We start from the raw sequence: 23,701 nt of genomic DNA on the forward strand, positions 1-23,701 counted from the left end.
GCTTTTATGTGATCCTTCAACAACTGTATAAAGTAAGAAAGTATTACATTATTCTGGTTTTATACTTGAGGATATTAAATCTCTAAGGGTTTAAGTGATTTACCAGAGAAAGCAGAGCAGTCTAACAGCTGGGACTCGCATCCAAATCAGCTAAGTGCAGACTCAGGCATCTTCAAATACGCCAGTACTGCCTCCCAGAAGTTTAAGTCCTGAGACTGAAAACCAACAGACTGAGCAACAGTCTTTAATCAGACTTGCTCAAAAGTGATTCATAAACCCATCCCCAAACCAAATGTAAATACTAACATCATTGCAAGATTCTTATTTTTTCAAAGATATTAATCAGCTGCTGATAGGTAAGATATATCAATGAAGGCAAGAAACCGTCTTTAGTCTGGTATTTCTCTATAATTGCTGAATATTTCCATGTTTCAGTACGTGCAAAGACGCATGGGCACAACAGAGCTGATTTCAAGCATGAGTAAGCCATCTTTAATTACTATAGGTACGGCTTCAATGTTTCTTAAAAGATAGACAACAGAAAAATAGTAATTTAAGTAGCTCACCAAATGTCTTACCTTCCCTGGCATGTGCCAACCCAATAATAGAGCTAAAGCAGCTTCCTTTTTTTAAGATGTATACTTAAATCACTTAAAGCCTGAATAAATAATTTTACATGGTGTGTTTTTCTATGCTGACTTATTTTCAGCGTTTTAACTTAGTTTAAAAAAAAAGATTTTATTTATTTAATGAAGAGAGAAAGAGAGGGCAAGCAAGAGGGAAAGAATCTCAAGCAGACTCTGTGCTGAGCGCGGAGCCCAACACGGGGCTGGATCCCAGGACCCTGAGACCATGACCTGAGCCGAAATCAAGAGTTGGATGCTTAACCAACTGAGCCACCCGAGCCCCCCCAACTTAGTTTTTAAAAGCAATCTGCAGAGTTGAATATTTGGCCTTTCATAAAGGCACACATCCATGGGTGGGGGAATCATTTATCTTATATAAATGGGGGAAAAAGGTGGTAGAGTATAATAAAATATCATGAGTCTGATCTGAATAAATGATTTGATAAATACATAAGTAGGAAAGAAGAAACAAATCTTATTTACAGAAGAGTTTCAAATAATATTTGCAGATATTCCCCCCTCTAAGAGATGGAGCTTAAGCCTTGCCTGCCTGCTTTGAAGGTAAGCCACATTTAGCAACTAGCTTCCGAAAAGTACAGTAGGGAAGGGGGAGGACAGTAATTTCACAGTTGTTATTCCAGCGGAGACACCTGGCAAATTCTAAAATAAGCCGGGAAGGTGAACATCAGCAGTGACGTCACGCGGTCATTGCGCACACACTGATACAATGTGGTAAGATGGGCCCATCGCCTCTCTGGTGTTCTTTCCAAATGTTCAGAACCTGGTCTCATCACGACAGAAACATCACGACAAAACCCAGACTGAGGAAGAGCCTACGTGACACATGACCTGCACAGCACCACGGAGACGGAGGAGACGTGACAACTGGAGGCAGTGCGGCGCCCTAGCCCCGACCCTGGAGCAGAGAGAGGGCGTTAAGGACACAACACGTGAAGTCCACATGAAGTCTGGACGTCAGCTAGCAGTAATATGCCAGCCTCAGGTTCCTAGTTTTGGCAAATGTACCACAGTAAATGAGAGGAGACAACGGGAATGCTATCTTTGTAACTTCACTGTAACTTGAAAATTATTCTACGGGTAAAAGGTATTTTTTGTAATCTTAAGTTTTTTTTTAATGGGTAATTTTGCTTGGTATACTATCTCTTTGAAAGAGAAGACCCCCGTACATTTCTACGGTTGTTGTTTTCAGATGAGAGAAATTCTCAGGCTATGCCCCAGACCTACAGAATCAGGAAGCTGGGCATAGGGACCCGACACTGGTGTTTTAACAAGCCTCTAGGTGATTGTAAATGTACATCAAAGATTGAGGAGAAGCGGACTAGACTATTCCTCTATACAGCACAACTATTTAGTATTTAATGCACATTTTAAAGTTATGATAGGACATTGGGTAAGAACTAGGGAAAATGGGAATGAAGTATGGATTTCAGTTAAAAAATAACATCAATATTGGTCCACTATTGTGATAAAATATAGCATGCTAATGCAAGATGTTAACAACAGGAGAAACTGGGAGCCAGGCATTTAAAAACCATCTTTATTACTTTTCTATAAATCTAAAAGTGTTCTAAATTAAAGTTGTTGCTTTTTTTAAATAAGATTGTATCTGAATAACGAGTCCTACCATTCTGTTTAATGCCGCTTTTCTTCAGCTGCCTAAGAAGGCCTCCACTTCCTCTAAGAACAGTCTTCAAGGCTCTCAGACCCCAGTCGTAATGTTGCTGAGGCGTCAAAAGTTCCCTTAGACACAGAAATCACAAAGCATCAGATAGCTATAAGAAATTATTCTATTGCTATATTTAAAGAAATACAGACTATAACTACGGACATATAGAAACGAGTACCGATATTCCATCAATTTACGTAAAGGACCCAGTCATAGGACTGATCGCTCCAGTGAAACACTGAAGACAGACGATTCCCAAGGATCAGGGTAAAGCTGTCGTGACCTGGCTATTTACCTTCCTGAAGACACTAAAGGACAAGCACCTGTGACTATTATCCCTCAACTGTTCAATCCACCCATCTGGCTCTCAGTTTCTGGCACTCCAGTTCTCACCAGCTCTTAAGTAACATGAACCAGAATTCTAGGTCGCCCAAAGAAGCTAAAAGTCCATCACTATTACTAGAAATAAGACAAAAGACAGAAGAAAAACTGTGGAAGATTCCCTCCAAAGAAGAGTGGGTTTTGAAGGGTCTGCTGATAAATTCGTTCGATCAACATCATTTAGCTGGAGCACCCCAATAAAAATATTTTGCAGAAAAGAAGTGAGATCAAATTCATAGCATTTAAGGAAAACAAATAGTTTTGAGTCAGATGTTAAACTAGAATCTTCCCTATCGATACCTTAAGTACAATATAATCACCAATATGAAAATCACTGAATAGGTCCATTGGACAAATGTGAAAAATGATCACTAATCCATAATCAATCACTGGAACCAAAAAATATAAAAATATTTAAGAGAGGAAAACTCACCTGGAGAGATTGAAGATAGCTACCAATTTTCTGCCCAAGACTTTGGCATCCTTGAAGCCTTCTGAATACAGAATAACTTCTGCAATAAGCTCATTGTCTGGACGGGACATGGCTACTGGCCTGAAAAGCTGTTTAAGATTGTCAGGTAGCTTCTGTCGTCCTCCATAACCCTTTCCAGCAGGATTCATTGTGATAAAAATTCCAGAATTAGAATTTATTTCTACCTGAAATGTTAATTTAAAATATGGGCATTAAATATCTGTAACTATAAATATAAAATAGGTTGCTAACAGAAATTTTATTGTACATATTTCTACACACAAATCCTACACCTTGGCAAAAACATACGATAACCTCCTTAGGAGCAACACTATTTACAGAGGTCCTTTATAATCAGTTCTGTGGGGTGTCTATGCTTCCTGAAAGCCTCCTCGTTCCAGGCCCTTGCTGGGTACACAGAGACAACACAACTCTGACCAGAAGTCAGTAACAGTTTATGCCCTTCAGGAGCTTACAGTCTATAGGCAAAAGCACCGCATGATTCAAGCTCTGACAGGGGAGAGCAGAGTACCACGAGAGTCCCTGGCAGGAGCACCTGCAAAAGCACACTTAAAGCCAAATCAGAGTGTGCAAACAATGCACGGGAAGTAAGCAGAAATACCTAGAGGGAAAAAAATCTGGCTATAAAGGAAAGAAAGGAGAAAGAGAAGTGGTTGGGAAGATGAGTGAGAGGAAGGTTGGCTTATGTTTTAATTAGATCAAATATTATAATATTATTACACATGACATTGTGTGTTACTAAAAAGGACAAGAGGTGGTTATGTTTCAAAGCCAGTGAGGAATGGGGAGAAGAGAGAGGGCTACTTCTATCAGGGAGGGAATAACAAAGACAAGGTCCCTGGGAAGGAGATCCCAGAGCATCAGTGGAAAGACCAATGCTGACTGGGACAAAGGACAATTCCTTCAGGTTGTTACAGGAGGAAAAAAACTCAGTGTGTAAGAAAGTACATTCTGACGGCAGAAAGGTAAAAACGTTAACAGTTTCTCTTTTCTTTATGAAGAGTTGAAGCAGCACGGAAATAACACATTAATAATTTAGAACCGGTCTTACTTCCCTGCCCTGCCCTGAAAAACCTGTCCTGTGAAAATGTTATTATGGATTAGAGGATAATTTCACAGGTCTTTGAACTTTCCGTGTTTTCAAACATTATACGCTATATAGAGAAGCTCACACTTTCTACACAAATAAGTTCACACTGTCATGACGTGAATATGTATCTCCGATGGGAAAAAGTGAGGAAGAGAAAAACAGCTAAATGCTTACTGTTGTAAGATCCATGCAGAATAGGGATCAAAAACATGAGCCTCAGACTGAGACAGACTCGGGGTCAGTTCCCAGCCCCATGACTTACTCCTAACTCACAAGCCGTGCTTTCCCCATCCATGAAGCAGAAAATGTACAGCAGTCCCTCCCTGGAGGGATTCTGACGGCTGTTAGGTGAGACGGGACCGGGAGCATTATGAACAGGGCCAGCACGGAGTAAGTGCCCAGGAAACATTAGCAGATACAATTATAACTTTAGTACTCAGTACTGAAATTTTGAAGGTAAATGGAAAAGTGAGACCAAAAAAGGGTGAGAAACCTCAGACAATTCACAGGTAACAAGGTTTAACAGGGGCGCCAGGAGAAATAAAGACAGAGTATCTGCCTGAGTAGGCGTAATGAAAAGTCGTAAAAAATATCTGAATTTTAAAATTCCCAGCATATCTACACCTCCTTGCCAAGCAGTCCGCACACGGCTCTGTGGTTCTTCAAAGCGTCCTGGATCGTCTGCACCTGCGTGGACACGGCTGATAGCACTGACTCCTCCAGTCTGTTGAATTCATCAAAACAGCCCCAGGCCCCACACTTCACCAGACCAACAAGAATGCGTCCCATGGACTTGACATCGATGCCCTAAAAAATAACAGCAAAAATTATATCCGTGAAAAAATAATTAGGATCTCTAATAATAATTTAATACTTTGATATTTACAGGCAAGGTGATCATTTCACCCACCTCTGCCTCTTTTGCTCTTTTTTTAAGTACAGGTTAAACAGCTACACTTTGCAGGGTGGTTTCAAACAATAAACAAAATAATTCATGTGAAAGTGTTCTGGAAAATACACAGAACTAAACAGATACAAGATTTTTAGTTATTCTTTAAGTTGAAATATAAATCCTACACAAAATGTTTTTAAAATGGTATTTTCAAAATGAATCTTTTTTCCTCCTTCTGTTCACTAGTCTCCTTGCTAAAAACATTTTTCCTTCCCTTCCACTATATTCATTTGTTTTGTTTCTTAAATTTCACATGAGTGAACTTGAGGAAATAAAGTGAGGGTTGCTGGAGGGGAGGGGGTGGAGGGATGGGGTAAATGGGGGATGGAAGGAGGGCACATAATGTAATGAGCACTGGGTGTCGTGGGGGTTTGTTTTTTTGTTTTTAGATTTTATTTATTTGACAGAGAGAGAGAGAGAGACAGCAGGGGGAGCAGCAGAAGGAGAAGGAGAAGTAGGCTCCCAGACAGCAGGGAGCCCGATGTGGGGCTCGATCCCAGGACCCTGAGATCATGACCTGAGCTAAAGGCGGGCGCTTCACCGACTGAGCCCCTCAGGAGCCCCAGCACTGAGTGTTATAAGCAACTGATGAATCACTAATTTTAAAAAAACAAAAACATTTTTCTACCCTCTAACATAACCCTTCATTCTGTATTTAAAATTATTTATTTGCACTAGTTCCCTTTAGAAAAGTTATGGGACTATACTCTCTGCAACCTCTCTCCATTTTATTGTTCAAATAAAACAAATTCTGTTTTCAAGTTACTCAAAAGTAAAGTGATTTTGAAATAGGGCATTTCCTATATAAGTACATGAATACTAATCCAAACTCATAACTAACACACTATTATCTAGTTTGTATTATGCATTCTACCTCATCACAATTAAAGACTAAAACTTGTCTTCCAAGAAGTCCACCCAAGGCCTTGACTGATTCAGTTTTTCCAGTCCCAGCTGGCCCGTAAGGGTTTCCTCCGAGACCCATCTTCATGGCTTGAGTGAGGGTGAGGTAGCACTTGTCCGTCAGCGGCGTATAAACCAGCTTGGGAGCATTGCCCTACGCAAGGGAAACAAAAAGCTTGAATATTCATGTTTTATTCAACCTTACAAACATGAAGTTGTGGGACTAGTTAAAAAGCTAAAAAGGCAACAAAAAAGTTAAAGCTGCTAACATAGAAAAATATCCAAAATATTTTTTTACTAGAAGAAACTTTTTAAAGCACAAACTAAAATTAAACTTAGTTAATCCCAAGCATGTAGTTTATTCCATCCTCAATTAATATATTGGAAGATTTTCCAAATAGTCTCTCAAGTTCTTGATAGTGGTAAAAAGACGTACTGCTAAGGCAAAGAAATCCAGAACTCTATTATACAATAATAATCAATTTTAAATTTCATGTAAATTAATTCCCTAAATCTTATGATCTTCATAAATCAGGACCACTTTGGAGACTCAAATGTAATTATTTTGAAAACTTCCTTATGAAATTAATAATATCAACTCATCAAATAATTCTCAAAATGTCTAAGTTTTAGGGAAAAGAGATTCCAATTCCAGCTGCACTTTATGGAGTTTTCCCTTAACTTAGTAGACAGATTTGGGTCTCAAAACACATTCCCTTTCTGAAAGAGTCAGCTGGCGACTCTCCTGATGTACCCTTACTAACATGATTGTCCGACAGAGCCTGATGACTAACTCGTTATCATGGGACAAGGCAGAGAGGATACAGCTGGGTTTTCTGAAAACAGGTTCCATGAGCTACGTTACTGGTGTGTGTGTGTGTAGGCATGGGCCAGACTCCTTCCGTCAACGTTGCTGGAATCCACTATCCCTGGATTAAAGAGACAGCTCCATTTTTATATAAATGCTACTCTAAGAAAAGGCACATTCACAGAATTCAGTACGACACCGCCATTATCTTTACTTTTCTGCAAATATTTCTCTGATATAACATCTTCTTAGTTAAGAAACAGAAAGGACGGTCGCACACAAAAAAATTCTTAAAGGTTACGACCAAAATAAAAATAATTCTGTCACCTAAGAGCAAATTTCCTTTAAAATAGTTTCAACTGGAAAAATAAAATACTTTGCCACCAGTCATACCTGATACTCGTAAGTATACTGAAGTTCAGAATCCACCATTTGCACATAACACGTGTGATCACTTTTCATATAAAATCTGACTTGTTTTTTCCAGGCCCAGTCTTCAGTTGTATGAACTTGAACTTGGTTTAACTGCTTTACCACATCAATATTATGAATAATATCAAGAATCAATGCTTTAAGTTTAAGCTCCAGAATGCCAGATTCTGTATGCAAATTAAAATATTTTGAGAAAATGTCAGCCTGTGACTTATGTATTTATTACATACATACACAGATATTTTAAATGAATTTAAATGGTAATTTTGTGATACATTTGAATGATACAGTCATATGAATCACAGAAGTCAAACAAATGTCAAATCCACCAGTAAAAAATAAGAATTTTGCATATGGAAATGAAGGCACCAGACTTCAGGGAGAGAGGGTCGGGTTCCTTACGCGAGGGAGCAAGCACACTGCAGCCTATGTCTCCCTCTGAGCCCAAGTATAAAACATGCACAACGTGCCCTCGATGGCTATTCCGGAGTCTGAAAAACACAAAGTGTCAGGCAAATTGGGGAAGATCTGAACGAGAAGTGCCACCAAGCCAATGGTCTCTTTTTGTCTCTCTGGTGTCCCCAGGCCTGGACCCACTGCAGCCAGAAGCCTGAGAGGTGCAGTCGGGGCGAGCTCCGGGGGGGAAGGCCAGCGGTCGGGGCAAGCTCAGGGACGGGGGAAGGCTGGCGGTCAGGGAGCCTGGGGGTGGGGGAGGCCAGCCGTCCGGGCAAACTCCGGCGGGGAAGGCTGGCGGTCGGAGAGCAGAACGGGAGCCCAAGAAAACCAAAAAACACTGGGTGGAGCATGGAGACAGAGGGGATTGGGAAAATGACTCTAGAAACTGGATTATGATTCCTGGGCTCACCCTCAGCTGGGCGGATCTCTTCCTTGCCATCAAACCAAAGCCTCTGAGAGCCGGCCATCAGATGGCACACGCGTGAGGGCATGTGAGTAGTGTTGCAAAGACTATTTTGTTTGAATTACTGAAGTGTAGATGACGTACAGGTGGTAACCGTTTCAGGAGCACAGCACAGTGCCTGACGACACTACACACGAGTCAACGACTTCTAAAAAAGAGCTGGCATCAGAACCACAGCCCAGAGAAGGCTGGCTGGAACGTGGGGCCTGAACCCAACACGATCAACCGCTAACAGAAACCATCAACATTATCCAAAGGATGTAAACAAGACCCAGACACTCATAACACAATATTCACAATGTCCGGGATACAATCCCACATCATTCCACATGCAAAGAACCAAAACAATACTTCCTTAAGGAAAGACAGTGAAGGTGAAATAAAGACACTCTCAGACGCAGGCAACTGTAGGAAGGAAATCAGAGCCAGCAACTCCAACTAAAAGAAGCGCCAAAGGAAGTTACTCCACCGGCAGGAAAGTGAGAGCGTCAAGATGAAGGAAGGGCAACAGAAACGGTAAGCATCCAGGTAAACACAGCAGGCCGCTCTTCTCGAGTCTTTAAAACGTTTGATGCTAAAGGCAAACACTGTCACACAGTCTGAGTTTTCAGGGCACGCAGGGGTGATACACGAGACCGCAGCTACGTAGAAGAGGATAAAGAAACCTGTATGGGGGGAGGTTCCTACATTTATTTCAAGTAATAAATTACTGATTCTAAGTACAATATAAAAGCATGTATATTCTAATTCTTAAACTAAACCTCTGAAATAGGTGATGGGTTGAAAGATACAGTCAAAAACACAAGACATAAATTAAGATAGAGTAACAAGAAAAAGTTCAGATAACCCCAAAGCAGGCAGAAGACGGACCAGTTTTCATACCAGTGTTCCCTGGATCCTCCGAACTTGTATCAACGGCAGTATAGTGCTCTAGCTTAGTCACCAGCTGTGTTTCAATCTGATGAAGACTATGGTCTTTGATAGCATTTTCTACATCTTCAGTGAATTTAATCTGCTCTGCCAAACATAGTATCTAATGAATAAAGAGAAAAGTTATTTTTAAAAGGTAAATTTACTTAGAAAACTTCATCAACTTAAGAGGAGATACCTTTTCCCAGACCCCCAGCTGTGTACTGGGTCTCTAACAGAAGGTATCACCGGTCCCTGCAGCACTGTCCCAGGAAAGCTCACCAAGAACTCACCTCAAGCTACTCTCCCACGGGCCTAGTGCCTGGTCCTAGAACCCACCAGGCTCCCCGTAACCTAAGAGGCTCTGTATTTTCTTCTCCCGACTCTCCTCTTTATGAATGGCTTCTTTTCAGAAAAAGGATGCAAAGGTATCAGCGCATTCCAAAATAATCTCAGGCTACTAAAGAAGTCTAAACTTTCGAAATTCTAATTTTATCTTAAATTAAGTTCTGTCTTCATCTTTCAGTCTAATACCCATAAACAGAAACCAGCTATAGATCAAGAGATATCCTTATATTTACATAAAACATGAAATATTAACACTGCTTGAAAGACTTACTGTAACAGAACCAACCTAGCACGGCTACTGATAAAGCCGTTATATATTAACTACACATTACACATTAACTATACATTATACATTTAACTATACGTTATACGTTAACTATACGTTATACATTATACTAGCCTTTGAAAACTTCTATTAAAATAGTTTAGTAGAGTTCTTAGATGAATGCAGAAAACCAATCATATAAAACGACTAAACCTACTGACCAATTACTATGGGACAGTATCTTCTGATAGATACTTTTCAGCATCTAGATGAGTATCATCGGATGCCTCTACTTACCAGATTAACTCATTGAGTTACCTACATATACATTTTATAACTTCACACAGCAGGCTAAGCTGCCGTCTTGTTCGAACTTAAGACAATGTGTTAACATACTATCAAAAACATTATATAAATAGCATTATATAAATAGCATTAAATACCATTCTTTAGAGGAGGAGTAACTCTTTCCGGGGCAAAGCTGTCTCCCCTAATTTGCAGGACAAACTCACCAGCCTCTTTCATCAAGTGTATGAGGAAGCATTTAAGCAGATCCAAATCCGCTTTTTGAGAAAGACCTTTGCTCTTTAATCTTCATACAAAAATGTTCACTTGCTACCTCCAAACTAATATTCCTATCTGTGGATTCCCTTTCAGGCAATACTACCAAATTTCTGCATTATTAAGTGCACATTGATAATCTCAATTTTTAACAGTCTGCTATACAACTTCTGTGAGAGGCTAAGAGAAATGGTAGTCGAAATACAGTCCTGGCTACTTCTCAGGCCACACTACCATTATGGTATCTGGGCAGTCGCTATATTATTAATAACCTAAAATCCAGCACTCATTAACAGTGCTTTGCAAACGTTTTACACTTTAAGCTTCAAAACAAGCTGGCTCCGTACGTATCATCACGCCCTCTGAACTGAGTGCCCACAAGAGTCAGTCCGAGAACACAGACAAAAGCAGGATTTGAACCAGGGCCTGTCGGATCCCTTCCACTTGGCGTGCTGTCTCCTTCCCAGATCACAACGCTCCTTCTCTACATTATTTCAGGCCCTTACAAAAAGCCTCTAGAAAGCTGAACTAGCAGTATGACTCATACCAGATACTCATGCAGGTATGCTACTCAAGACCCATACGTAAAGGCTCTTGAGAGAAATTTTTCTTCGCACTAACTGCTAAGACACCAGAATTCTTTGTTTTGGTTGACAACGAACTATTCCTACTTTCAGTAGTTCATGTTTTTAGGGAGACAGTGAACTACTGACACTTTCTGTGGTCCCCGTTCTCAGCCAGGTGCTTGCGAGCCCTGAGATGGGCTGCAGGCTCGGACCAGCAGCTTCCTTCCCGCGCCTACAGCCCCCGCACATCTCCTGACATGGCTGTCACTCCCCCAATCAATCGCTACACAATCCTTCCTTCTGGAAATGTTTTAATACTCTGTCTTTTATTCCAAGTTCACTTGAATCCTACCTGGAAGTTGAAAGGAGTAGAGAACATTTCCAGAAGCAACAGAGCAGCTTACCTCGGACTCTGCAATGGCATTACTGTTCGCTGATGATTACCCTTAGTTTTCTCTAAGAGCTTAACAAGAACTGTTAAAACATACTTCAGTTTGTCTCGACCTACCAGAAGACGCAAATGACAGGAATGAGACAGTGGCTAAGAATCTAAAATATTCAAGTTTCCCATCTAACTTCTCAAGCTTTGAAAGAACCAACATAAAACTTGTTCCAGTAGCTACTAAATGGTTTAGTCTGGAAAGCACATAACCTTGAGCAGTGGGGTAGATTTTCCTGTGAGACATCACAGAGTATCTCCAATGCCTGCTCTTTACAGGTGCCGAGAACCAAAGCCCCTGATGTCCCGCACCTGCGGTATGAGTCTCAGCCTCAGTGAAACGAATCCTGAACAAGGCAGGATGTTTAGCACAAGTCTCAGCACTACACTGCACCACAGCGGGTAAGATCGGGACCACGTCCTGTAAGATCCAGATCCGCGGCCGCGCTTCAGGTCCACGACCCACCATGCAGACTAGCTCTCGGCTCCCCTGCCGACACCCCAGTTCGGCGCCATGGCCCCATTTCAGACATGCAAGAACGCCCCGCTAACCTCCCGCCAGCGCCAACCTCTTGGATGACTGACGGGAGACGGAGGCCCAGTGCACAGACCCCGGGCCTCTGCCTCAGTGATGCACTAACCACCTGGAACCAGGAAGCCGCTGCATCGCTGAGCCCCTGGCCGACCTGAGCGCCTCTGACCTCTGCCTGAAAGCCTCTCAATCACCACCATGCAGGTCTTCTGTCACAGTCTACAGCGGAAGGAACAAAGACTCGGAAGTTAAGCAATCTGTCAGAAGTAACTGCTACAGAAGAGAGAGAACAAGATGATGCCAGTTGTCGGGCCCCCGGCCTCCGTGTCAGGGATCTTCCCATGAAGCCAGGCCTGCCTACCCCAGGCCTGCCTACCTGCCAGACACGAGCCCCTTACCTGTGAAGGGAACGAGGATGGGTCAACTGAACCTTGACAACTTCGTCCAGCAGTAACACATTCTATCAACAACTGCTTCAAAGTCTGCTTCATTTCCAAGGCTAAATCATTTAACCAGGTCTGAAAATAAAATTAAGAATAATATATACAAGGAGCTCCTGAGTGGCTCAGTCAGTTAAGTATCCAACTCTTGGTTTTGGCTCAGGTCGTGATCTCACGGTGGTGAGATTCTCTCCCTCTGCCCTTCCCGCCTGCTCATGTGCTCTCTCTCTCTCTCTCAAAATAAATGAGTAAACCTTTCAAAAAAATAATAATACACAAAAGTCATAAAACAAATATACACTCTATTGACTGACCCTATTCATTTATTTCAAGAGGCAGGATTATAATTTCTTATTGACTCTCACACTCCCAAAATGTGTTATATGACATATAATAATTTATTAATAAAGAAATTAAATAATTTGAGGAAAACAATGCTCTTACCTCTTGGGATAATGGTTAAGTGTGAAAACTCATAAACGTACAGTCAGCTCTCACTGTCATCATCTCTACAAAGGACCATAACACGAGCAAACTAACCCCTTCATTTCAACGTCACAAGAAATCAAACTAGAGAGCCAGGCCAATAAAGCAGAGTCGCGGTGACTGGCTCATCTCAGGGCTCACGCTATCCTGTGAGCTCACATTCAGGAAGCTGCAGTGGAAGAAGGGACTGCTTTATGAGGGTGAGCTCTATTATGTGGGGAGCTAAGCTACTTCTTTAAACAAAACTAATTTTGTTTCGGGGTCAAAATAATACATTTTTCATTTTAAGATAGATAAAATAATAAAGTTAACTGGAGTTAACAGAACAGTAACTGAGAACAATCACAATGAATATTTATTAATCATGACTCTAGAAGACCATATATTTGCAATAAAATATAAGTCCAAAACCTACAATGCAAATAGGCTTTCATCATCATTAAACTCTAAGTTCTGGACTTCTCCCACTCTGGAGCCCTCTCCGGTATGCGGCAGCCTGAACTTCACTGCAGCTCAGCCGGCGCAGGGGCTCCGGCATGAGAACGACTCTGTGCGAGGCCGCACACAACCGCTCTGCTGATCACGGCCTCAGCCTGCGGACTTCCTGTGCCCTCTGCTGGCAAAGCTGCTGCGGACCTACTGCTCAGACGCACGCTCCTCCTCTCTCTTCGTCCGCTCCCAACAAAATCCCAAGACGGGCAAACAACAACACAGCAACAAAACCTTTCACCAAACATAAACATGGGAGCTTCTAACAAACCTGTGCTTCCAATCACCTGACTGATGTCATCAACATTCAATCAAATGTTGAGGTCCACTCAGGAAAAGAAATTCTGCTCAACGGTAGAGACAGATATGTGTGTGATCAGGCACGGGCCCCAGCCGCTAGCTGGAAGATAATTCTGGTCCGTGAAAATTACAGTTCAATGTGCTGTGACCTCCTGCTGTCTGGTTTCAGCTGCATCCCTGTCGGACGTCTTTGACCATTCACTTCCAAGGATCCAGGGCCCATTAATCAATAGTCGTCCTGTGCATGCATTCATTTTAAACTTACTTGTTCACCTAATCATCTCATATAAAATCATCTTATACAGCCATCACCTCATACAACACATTTTGGGTGTGTGAGAGTCAATAACAAATCATAATTCCACCTTCTGAAGTAAATCATCTTTTTCAAGTACCTAGTGAGTATTTAGGCTCCTAACACTATCTCGTGTACTTAAAGCCAGTCATCTCATTTAATTTTCAACAGACAGTCTTTGCAACAGACAGTAAGATGGGTAGTAAAATGGGTATTTTACAGATAAGAAAGCTGTGATTCCAAGTCACATAGCTAATAAGTTGAGGAGTTAAGATTAATATCCAGTCTTTCCGTCTCCAAAGCAAAGATTCTTTTCATAATTACATAATGCCTTCCAAAGACTAAAAATCTATATTTTCTTCAATATCAAATCATTCTCAACCTAACAAATAATTCTTTTAAGATACGAGATGAGTTTCCTAAAAGGCCTAAGTTTACCCTACAAATAGACTAAATTATTTTTGATACAAAGTTCATAGTTTCTTTTTATTTTCATACTTGAAGAATTACTTGCCTCTACATTATTTGATAGAAGAACTTTATTTTTAAAAGGTACAACTTCTCCCTCTAAAGATTTCATCGCAGTTATATGTTTAGATTCTTCATCGAAGCACACACTGTTAATACCTATAATATAAAAGAACAATTGAAATGTAAAAGGATTAAAAACACAATTATTAAACAAGATACATCATTACCACAGTGTATAATGTGTACCTCATAATATGTATTATAATGTATTGGAATTATGTTAATTCTCCTATGTAATAGAACAGTTTTTCCTAATCAAAAATTGAAAACAACCGGGGCACCTGGGTGGCTCAGTCGTTAAGCGTCTGCCTTCAGCTCAGGTCATGGTCCCAGGGTTCTGGGATCGAGCCCCGCATCGGGCTCCCTGCTCAGCAGGAAGCCTGCTTCTCCCTCTCTCGCTCCCCCTGCTTGTGGCCCTCTCTCGCTGTGTCTCTGTCAAGTAAATAAATAAAATCTTTAAAAAAAAAAAAAAAAAAATTGAAAACAACCAAAATGGCCACCAATAGGTGAATGAATAAACTGTTATATTCAAACAACGGAACACTACTCAGCAATAAAAAGGAATAAAATGTAGTTGCAGGTATCTCAAAAACATGATGATGAGCAAAAAAAGGCCAGACACAAATGAGCGCGTAGGAACATGTACTGATGATTCCACTAACATGATATAAGACAAAAGAGAAGAAGGAATGGGGAGGGCAAACGGGACCTCCCTTCCCCCAGATTTGTATTTTATTTTATGGTAGACAAAAATACTTCAATATACTGATATACATGTACACCCAATTTTAATCTTCACAAAAACCCCGTAAGTTGTTATTTCCAATTAGAGGAGGAAAGTAAACTTCAGAGAGGTAAACTGGGAGCTCGCTAATCCAGGGTAGAGGCCGAGTTTGAAAGCAAGGCTACTGATTCCAAGAGCTCCGGCCACTGCCTCCCACAGCCCAGACCAGAGCTGCGGATGGAGCGCCCGAGGGCCTCGCGCCCGGGGCCAGGGAACACGGGTGTGGGGCACGGGGCGCTAGGACAGGAGGGCTCCAGAGCCATACGGCCTTGGTCACCTCCCCCACCGTGCACTGCCGCACCAGAGCCGTCCCCGACCCTAACGGGCACGCTGCGCTCCAACACAACCGCACGGCAGGAAGCCCGGCACCCAGCCAGTCGGCCTGGGGCCTGTCGGTGGCTGACCCCTGACCGTAAGCGAAGATGGTGACAGTGTTTTACTTCATTTGAAAAATATGGCTGTTCTCCAACAAACGGAACATTCTGAAACAACAGTCACCATTATTTTTATAGCAGACGGAGTGCATGGTCCCTGACCCGCCGACAGCAACTCAGCAGGAGGGACGCGCACGGCTCTGTCACCACACTGTTCACCAGGGGACCTCGCCTCAGCCCACAGCCGGCCCCCGACGGCCCTGCCCCGCCCCAGACCTCCCCACTGGCAACGCCTTCGGAGGGCGTCCACTCGGCAAGGAAGGGGCGCGCTCTCTTTCTCTGCAGCCAGCGCCTGACGCCCTCCCATCGTGCTGCTGGCAACGACCGGCACGCTCTGCAGACCGCAGCTGAGATGTCCCCTTCGAGACGCGCCAGGAGGACGCGAACTGCTCCTCAGCCGCGGCTGTGCCAACCGCAGGAGGCGCCGTGGGTCTGTCCACGCAGCAGGCTGTCTTTCCACTAAACTATAAACTCTCCTTGAGTGTGGGACATGCATTCTATTCGACAGTCTACCTCGGAGCCTAATACTACGCCTGGCAGATCCTGAAACACAGTAACTACGTGCTGGAGACCTGTTGACTCTTACCAGCAAACAGCTTTTTGAGGTGAGACTGGATCACCGAGGGGCTGGTCGACTGGCCCAGCACCTCCAGCAGGTCATCGTCACCGAGGAAATAAAACCTGGGGAACGCCGAGCGCTTCTCCTGACACAAACACAAACAAGAACAAGAGCCTTAGCTTTGCAAATGAGTCACACGATAAAGGACTTTAAAATTTATTATAGAAGTACTTCTAAAAAACATGCCTCCAGAAACTCATTTAATGATTTCTGACATCTTTGAAGCTGATCAAGTATCGTCAGCAGAGAATTTCTGATTCCCGCGTGGGTAGTTAACGTTGTGACTCTATTGTCTTTCTTGATGTCAGCCATTATTGACCTACAGAAGAAAAAAGAGTTATTTTTACCTTTATTTTAGCAGTTTCCGGCTGAAAGAGAAATACTGAGACATTTATTTTTTGCCTGCTTAGAACAAACTAGAAGTAACACTATTTTAACAGCAAAACATCACTATGCTTCTAAGAAATAACACTAAAAATTAAGAATAGCCCATTACTGTTTTTAAATACTTTATTTCTTCTTCTTTAAGTGAGCTTTACACCCAGTGTGGGGCTTGAGCTCATGACCCCGAGATCTGGAGTCCTATGTTACACTGACCGAGCGAGCCATGTGCTCCCCCATTACCATTTTCAACCTACCTTACTGCAAATTCCCCAATTTCATTCATTCACTAAACACCTATTAAGCCCTATCTCGCAGAGATAATGGCCCAGTGACAGAGAAAGATATTAAATATTTTCTAAAAATATTTAAATAAAATTATGACAAACGCTAAGAAGGAAAAGTACAAAGTATTCTTAACGCAGCTAATAGGACAACCCCTAACCTACGGCTTGAGAAAGTCACTGAGGTGGAGATCTGCACGGTGAGTAAAAGAAAACGCCGGTGAGCAGGAGGGGAGCAAAAGCGTCTCCGAAGCAAACAGAGCAGTGCAAGGGAGGCTGCAGAAGTGGACACGGAGCAGACTAGGCTTTATCCTTGGAGCAAAGGGAAAGAAAAGCAGCAACGAAACTTCCCTTGTCACAGACTACTCTGGCCGCAGGGCAAGTGGCTTAATGGAGAAGACGAGGACAAGCCGAAGGTCAGGAGAAAGGAGAGACAGAAAAGATATGCTCCAATAGATCAAGTAGGTTAGAATCAACAAACGTGCTAACAAACGTGCATTTGGAGGTGTTTGGGGAGGTCAAATATCCATTATGTTTCCGCTCTGAGCAATTAGTTAGACGGTACCAGTTACTGAGAAAGGAATGGGAAAGATTTGGGCTAAAGGGATGAACTCGTGAATCTAGTTTTGAAGTGCTGAGGATGTTCAGTATATTGGAGCTCAGAGGAGAAAGATGGGCTCGATAAATACCCTGAGAGGCCGCAGCAGGTGGAAAAGAATGAGGGGGTGGCCATGAGCGCCCACAGAGCGCACACAGAGAGAGAGAAGAACTGGAGGCTGAAACCGGGGGAGTGCCCACACCTACATGCTGAGAGAGGCCTGAGCACCAGGAACTCGAGCGGACCCAGATGACCAGAAAACCAGAGGACAGTATCCCAGAAGCCAAGGGAAGAAACTCTCCAACGAGAGATGCTCACCTCTGTAAATACTAGTCAGAGATGAAGTAAAACGAGGCATGAAAAATGCCCAGCAAATTACAACAGGAAAGGAATGGGTAACCCTAGGAAATAGCAGGTATAGATCAGTATGATCATCATTACCCTTGTGCTCCCGTACTATTATTGCTAATATCCGGTAGAGTGGTAGGGACAGCAATCAGATCAACGTGGTTCAAGAAGTAAATGGCTGAATGAGAGCAAACAGCTCCTCAGAGGGATCCAGCAGAGAAAGAGGTTGAAGACACAGACAGTACTCGTAACATGAAGGTACTCAGCTTGTGTGAAGCCCCTCATGATATGAATGAAGAAACTGCCACGTGTGTTGATGGCTTACGCTGCCGTACTTACCGAAAATCCTCATCAACTCTGTTGAAGCGTGTCTGTTCTTTCGGCAATGCTCCACGGCCAAAAATGGGTTCCAGATATACCCACTTCCTCTGAATATGGTTTAAACTCTGTAGGTATTCATCTAATTCTGCAAGTTTTCTTTCCCAAATTGACACTTTATCTTCAAATCCTTTATAATAAGGAGAATCCTTTAAGGACTGAAGAAGGCACCTGTTATCTCCAACTTGATTTACTATGTCTTTCCAGTCTTTAATTAGCTTGATAGTTCGACTTTGGCTGTCTTCATAATCAGTCAAGGTAAATACTGCTCCAACTCCCCAAAGATCAAGTTCACGTAAAGCTTCTCTGATTGTAACTTCACCCTGTGCCCGACTATTTAAATCCTAATTAACACAAAATATCCATATTTATTATTTCAACATTAATTACCATAGACATAAATCATAAAACATTTCAAAAAAAGATATATTTTTATTTGGTTTTTCACAATAAAGCAAATAATAATAATAATAAGTGAATATATTTTACATGCAATCCAAGAGAACTGCTAATGTATCAAAGAGATACCAGATACTAAGTATACAGGTTCACACGGTCAAAGTATATATAAAGTTCTACCACATACTTTTTACTTCTAAAAAGGAAAAAGAATTCAAGAATCCATCACAAACCACAAAAACAGGCTGGCTTTGGGGCGCCTGTGTGGCTCAGTAGGCTACATGACCAACTCCTGATATCGGCTCAGGTCATGATCTCAGGGTTGTGGGATCGAGCCCCAAATTAGGGTCTGTGCTGGGCATGGAGTCTGTTTAAGATTCTCTGTCTCCCTCTCCCTCTGCTCCCTCCCCCTCTCTGAAAAAAAAAAAATAGTCTGGCATGTTTAAAACTTTGCAGACCTCAGGAATTTTATTGTAATTTAATTTTAAGTTCTGATACGCCTAAAGTGATTAATAACCATCTTCTACAGAAGTCATGCTTTATAACCTCACAATTATCTAAATAGGCTCCAAGATTATGAACACACACAAAGGTACATATCTTAAGTACGAAATACGACAATCTGACATCAAGAGTACTTTTCTTTTTGGGGCGCCTGGGTGGCTCAGTCAGTTAAGCATCTGACTCTTGGTTTCAGCTCAGGTCGAGACATCAGGGTCGTGAGATCGAGCCCCATGTGGTCGGGCTCCTCGCTCAGCGGGGTGTCTGCTTGAGATTCTCTCCCTCTGCCTCTGCCCCTCCCCCCGTGTGTGCACATGCTCGCTCTCTCTCACATAAATAAATAAATAAATAAAATCTTTAAAAGAGAGCAAATTCTTTCATTTTTACACTGAATGGGCAAAACACAACACAGAAAGTAAAATGTTAAAACTGAGAGCTGTGCAAGTTTTACTTTTACCTGAGACCTTTTCTAAACCTGATTAGCAAATTGGTTCTTGGTTTAGCTCTCTGGATTTTGACTTCTCTTCGCTTTTATTTACAATATATCCCATGATTTTAAATATATTTTTATGTAAAATGATTTGTATTTGTTTTTTTTTATTAAAGCTGACTCCCTTCTTAAACCCAGACATTTCTTCATTTCATATTTTTTCTCTCTCTCAAGGAAGGGGTTTATGATGCTTCTATACCCCCACACATATTCAGAAGCATTACGAAAGAAAAAATAATGGAATAGGGGAATACGGTCACTATACTAAAAGAAAAAAAATTTAACTTGCTGTTTTATTTAAATAAAATACAAAGCAAAACCATATGTTAACAAAGGTCATATCTATGAGATATTTATAAAAGTGAATCCTACTTTAAGGTCTGAAGCTTTGGCAACAATCGTATCAGCTACTCTGAGGAGATCACCAAACAGTAACTTCTCCAGGCAAGTCCCCCGAGGAAGACCAAGTAGACGAAAAAGGTCAAGCCAGTGATCTGGAGATAGATGCTCTCCTCTCACATATTTCAAAATAGGTATCACAGTCTGTTAAAAAAACGTATGTACACACATGAACATATATTATCAAAATGCAAATTGTTATCTCCTTTTATGATTAGCTATAAAAATTTTAATTACTGTTATCTTATTTAATAATCTAGAAATCAAATTCTCAAACAGAACTGCACAAATTATTAATTTATTATTTAATAATTATTATTAGTTAATTTTATTAAACATTGCTGTGGATACATGCAAATATCCCTTCGTAGCTTGATGTATTTTAAAACATGACCTAAAATATTTCTATTTTTATTATTTAGGATACGACCTATATCCTAAATATGCTAAATGACCCATAACCTAAATTGCAGTAGGAGGTATAAACACTCCAATTTATGGAAAGCATAAATTTGTTAGTTAAAACTTTTCAAAAGCGTAGGAGAAATACCAGTAATTTCTAGGGTTTATTCTATCCTTCCTGTTTTCTTCATGTGATGGCATCACTAAAACCAGAAACTGACTCCCAGCCCCCTCGCGGCGTAACGACCCCAAGGTGACTCTGGCGCAGCACGAGCACCAGGTCTTACTTTGTATCTGTCGACTTCTGACTGCAACTTCACGGTCATGGCCGAATGTTCTTCCACTTTCCGTAACCTGTCGTGCCAAGTCATCAAGAACTCCTCCAACAGATACGTCTTAGTCCTGGAAAACACCAGGACACCTTAAAATGCACATCCCCCAAGACACCACCAAGTTATAAGAATCTAAACAGTGCTTATGAGCCACACCGAAACGTAATCCAGTCTTCGCTGGCCATTTCCTGAAGCCCCTGCTGAAACTCTTCATAAAGCGCCCAAATCTGTGCACAGCTCTCAATGTCCTTGGAGATGCTATACGCCAAGGACAAGTTGGGCTCTTCTAGTCCAAAATGATGGCAATCATCACTATAGAAGCAAAGAGTGAAATATCATTAGATTTTTAAAAAACTGTTCCATCTCACTGTTACTGAACTGCATTCCGTGTGTGTGCATGCATCTGCGCACACCTGCATGTCTGACAGGGAGCCAGACAGTGGGGGACTGCAGGAGAATTTCACTGTAACTACTTAAGTATAACCTCTTTTAAATTCATAAATGTGCGTTTTTCTAAAGGAGTCAAAGTGGAGCTGGTAACACATATATTTATGTACATCATATACATCATAAAAATAGAAATATTCAGAATTATTTATATTCATGGATTAACTGAGAAGAGATGAATATTAATATCCAAGAGTTAGATTCTGGAATATAAGATACCCTTTTAGATAAAAGGTATAATGCCATTTAGTCAGTGTGGTACTAAACCCTCCATTCCCCCATGAAGACAATTATCTTATGGATGCATTTGCGTAAACAGAGACCAAACCTAAAACAACATTTAAACTTAATACCTTGTGGGCGCCTGGGTGGCTCAGTCGGTGAAGCGTCTGCCTTCAGCTCAGGTCATGATCCCAGAGTCCTGGGATCAAGCCCCGAGTCGGGATCCCTGCTCAGGAGTGAGTCTGCTTCTCCCTCTATCCACCCCCCCAACCCCCACCACTCCTGTATGCTCTCTCTCTCTCAAATAAATAAAATCTTTAAAATAAAATAAACTCAATATTTCGTATTATTGTAACACAAAACAATTTTTTTCTTGGAATTGTCTTGTTATTTTGCTAGGTTCATTTTTTTTCCTCAGAATCTCTGAAAGCAATCTGCCATTAATTTTATATATCCCATTTTTAAATACAACGAAAGCACAGAAAGCAAGTATTCCGACTCCCTAATTTAATTTTTAAGTCAATTTAGTTTTCTGTTCTACTTCTAGGCCTAAACGGAAATTTGCTTTTTTTTCCCTCTCCTGACAGAGCCCAGCCACGACTCCTAAGAAAGCAACAACATGAGCCCTTCTTAGTTCTGTCTTTAAAGCTACAGAATTTTATAAAGAAAAACATTAAGATAAACAGATGTAAGAATGTTACTGGCTTAACATATACAAATATAAATCAAAATGACTACTGTCAATTTTAAAGAAAAAACATACACCAGCTTTTTCCTTATGACTTCAAGATCATCAAACTCAATTTTTTTCTCTTTTATTGATTTGGCACTTGTATCAAGAGCATTTTGCTGGCCAGTTTCAATAATATCATCACCAGGCTTTAGTTGGTCCCAACGAGCTTTAAATTTTTCCAATTCTTGATAATAGATCTGAAGACGTGACTTCACATTTCCTTTCATTACTTCAATCTATAAGAGTCAAGAGTTTATATAATTCAGTTCAGAGAAAAATCTCACTTTCCTTTCATATTTTATTTCTAACATTTTCTATTTAGAGGTGAATAAACACCAATACCAATTTTTCAAAAGATTGTTTTCAATTATTGATTTCAAGTACAATAAAATTTTGATTTCAAAATTAGACCATAAATTAGACCACAAATATTCAGCAATAAGAGATATACTGCAAGCATCATCATTAAAAAATCATTCATGTTATTAGCAGCTTCCACCACAACTCTCAACAAAGTTGATGTGATAAAGATTTGGCCAGTCAAGAGAGTTGTCCCACACGAGCATACAGCTGCTTAATTAAGGGGGCGTGTCCCGGTCACCCACGCCAAAGAGTAATAAGTTCGGTCAACGGGACGTGAGTATAAGAGATGTGTATGACTACCAGATTGTCCCTTAGAAGACACCATACGTAGTAGGCAAACAAATTCGCTCATAAGAAAAACTGAAAATAACATGACATACATTCTTTGTATGGCAGGAAGCGAATCAACTATGTGAAGGGGTTTACTACACGAAGTACTGAGGAGGCCAATTTCATCAGCAATATAAAATTCTTATCTACCTGAACTGTAATAGAATAAAGATAAGCAAGAGATCTTAAGTGAGAAAAAATCAAGTTTCCATTTTAAGAAAATGACTAAAAGGTTCTTACCTGATCTTTTATCATAAGTTGGTGACTTTCCATCATCAACTCAAATTTATCCCACTTAGCTTTCAGATTGCTAATTGTTTCCAAACCTCCACCTGCCACAGTTCGTAAAAGTCTGTTTTTATCTTCAGCTTCTTGGAATAAGGGCAAAATCTAAAGGTTGAAGAAACAACACGTAAAAAAACAAACTATTTTATCAAATTTCTTAAGGTTCATTTATTCTTATTTGTTCCATGACTAGCTTTTTTAAAATCAAGATTTCTGCTTTGAAATGGTTTGTTAAATTCCTGGATATGAAGCTCCTAATACTAACTTATTATTATATGCAAACCCAGCTAAGGCCGTCTAACATGAGCGTTAAAAAGGATCATAAAGGTGCTCTACAGACCGAATGACACCGTGAATCAGTAAGGACAATGCTTCAGTGATATTCAAGGCAAAGTTCTTACTATACCAGTTCTACTCATAAGAAAATGCTAAAAGGGCTTCTAAAGAACTAAGATTAGGGATTATCTAAAAGCAGAAATAAACTACATTATTCTACTCAACAGAGAGGAAAAGTCATGAA

At 41.0% G+C, this 23,701-nt stretch overlaps 1 protein-coding gene across 6 annotated transcripts in view; it reads right to left on the reverse strand.

Annotated features, from left to right (window-relative positions):
• Positions 1-23,701, reverse strand: part of DYNC2H1 (dynein cytoplasmic 2 heavy chain 1) — a 310,954-nt gene that overhangs the window by 255,326 nt on the left and 31,927 nt on the right. For all 6 annotated transcript variants that reach the window (XM_078059076.1, XM_078059074.1, XM_078059073.1 and 3 more), the window contains exons 21-36: positions 23,137-23,286; positions 22,234-22,439; positions 20,958-21,113; positions 20,757-20,871; positions 20,041-20,211; positions 18,240-18,622; positions 16,476-16,608; positions 16,257-16,374; positions 14,436-14,548; positions 12,310-12,429; positions 9,174-9,324; positions 7,334-7,539; positions 6,104-6,286; positions 4,902-5,084; positions 3,128-3,351; positions 2,272-2,387 (exon numbers count right to left, since the gene is read on the reverse strand). In XM_078059076.1, coding sequence (XP_077915202.1) covers positions 2,272-2,387; positions 3,128-3,351; positions 4,902-5,084; positions 6,104-6,286; positions 7,334-7,539; positions 9,174-9,324; positions 12,310-12,429; positions 14,436-14,548; positions 16,257-16,374; positions 16,476-16,608; positions 18,240-18,622; positions 20,041-20,211; positions 20,757-20,871; positions 20,958-21,113; positions 22,234-22,439; positions 23,137-23,286 — 2,728 coding nt within the window. The remainder of the gene's footprint in view (positions 1-2,271; positions 2,388-3,127; positions 3,352-4,901; positions 5,085-6,103; positions 6,287-7,333; positions 7,540-9,173; positions 9,325-12,309; positions 12,430-14,435; positions 14,549-16,256; positions 16,375-16,475; positions 16,609-18,239; positions 18,623-20,040; positions 20,212-20,756; positions 20,872-20,957; positions 21,114-22,233; positions 22,440-23,136; positions 23,287-23,701) is intronic.

Source organism: Halichoerus grypus, chromosome 11 (genome assembly GCF_964656455.1).
Source record: "Halichoerus grypus chromosome 11, mHalGry1.hap1.1, whole genome shotgun sequence".
In the NCBI taxonomy this organism is placed as follows: domain Eukaryota; kingdom Metazoa; phylum Chordata; class Mammalia; order Carnivora; family Phocidae; genus Halichoerus; species Halichoerus grypus.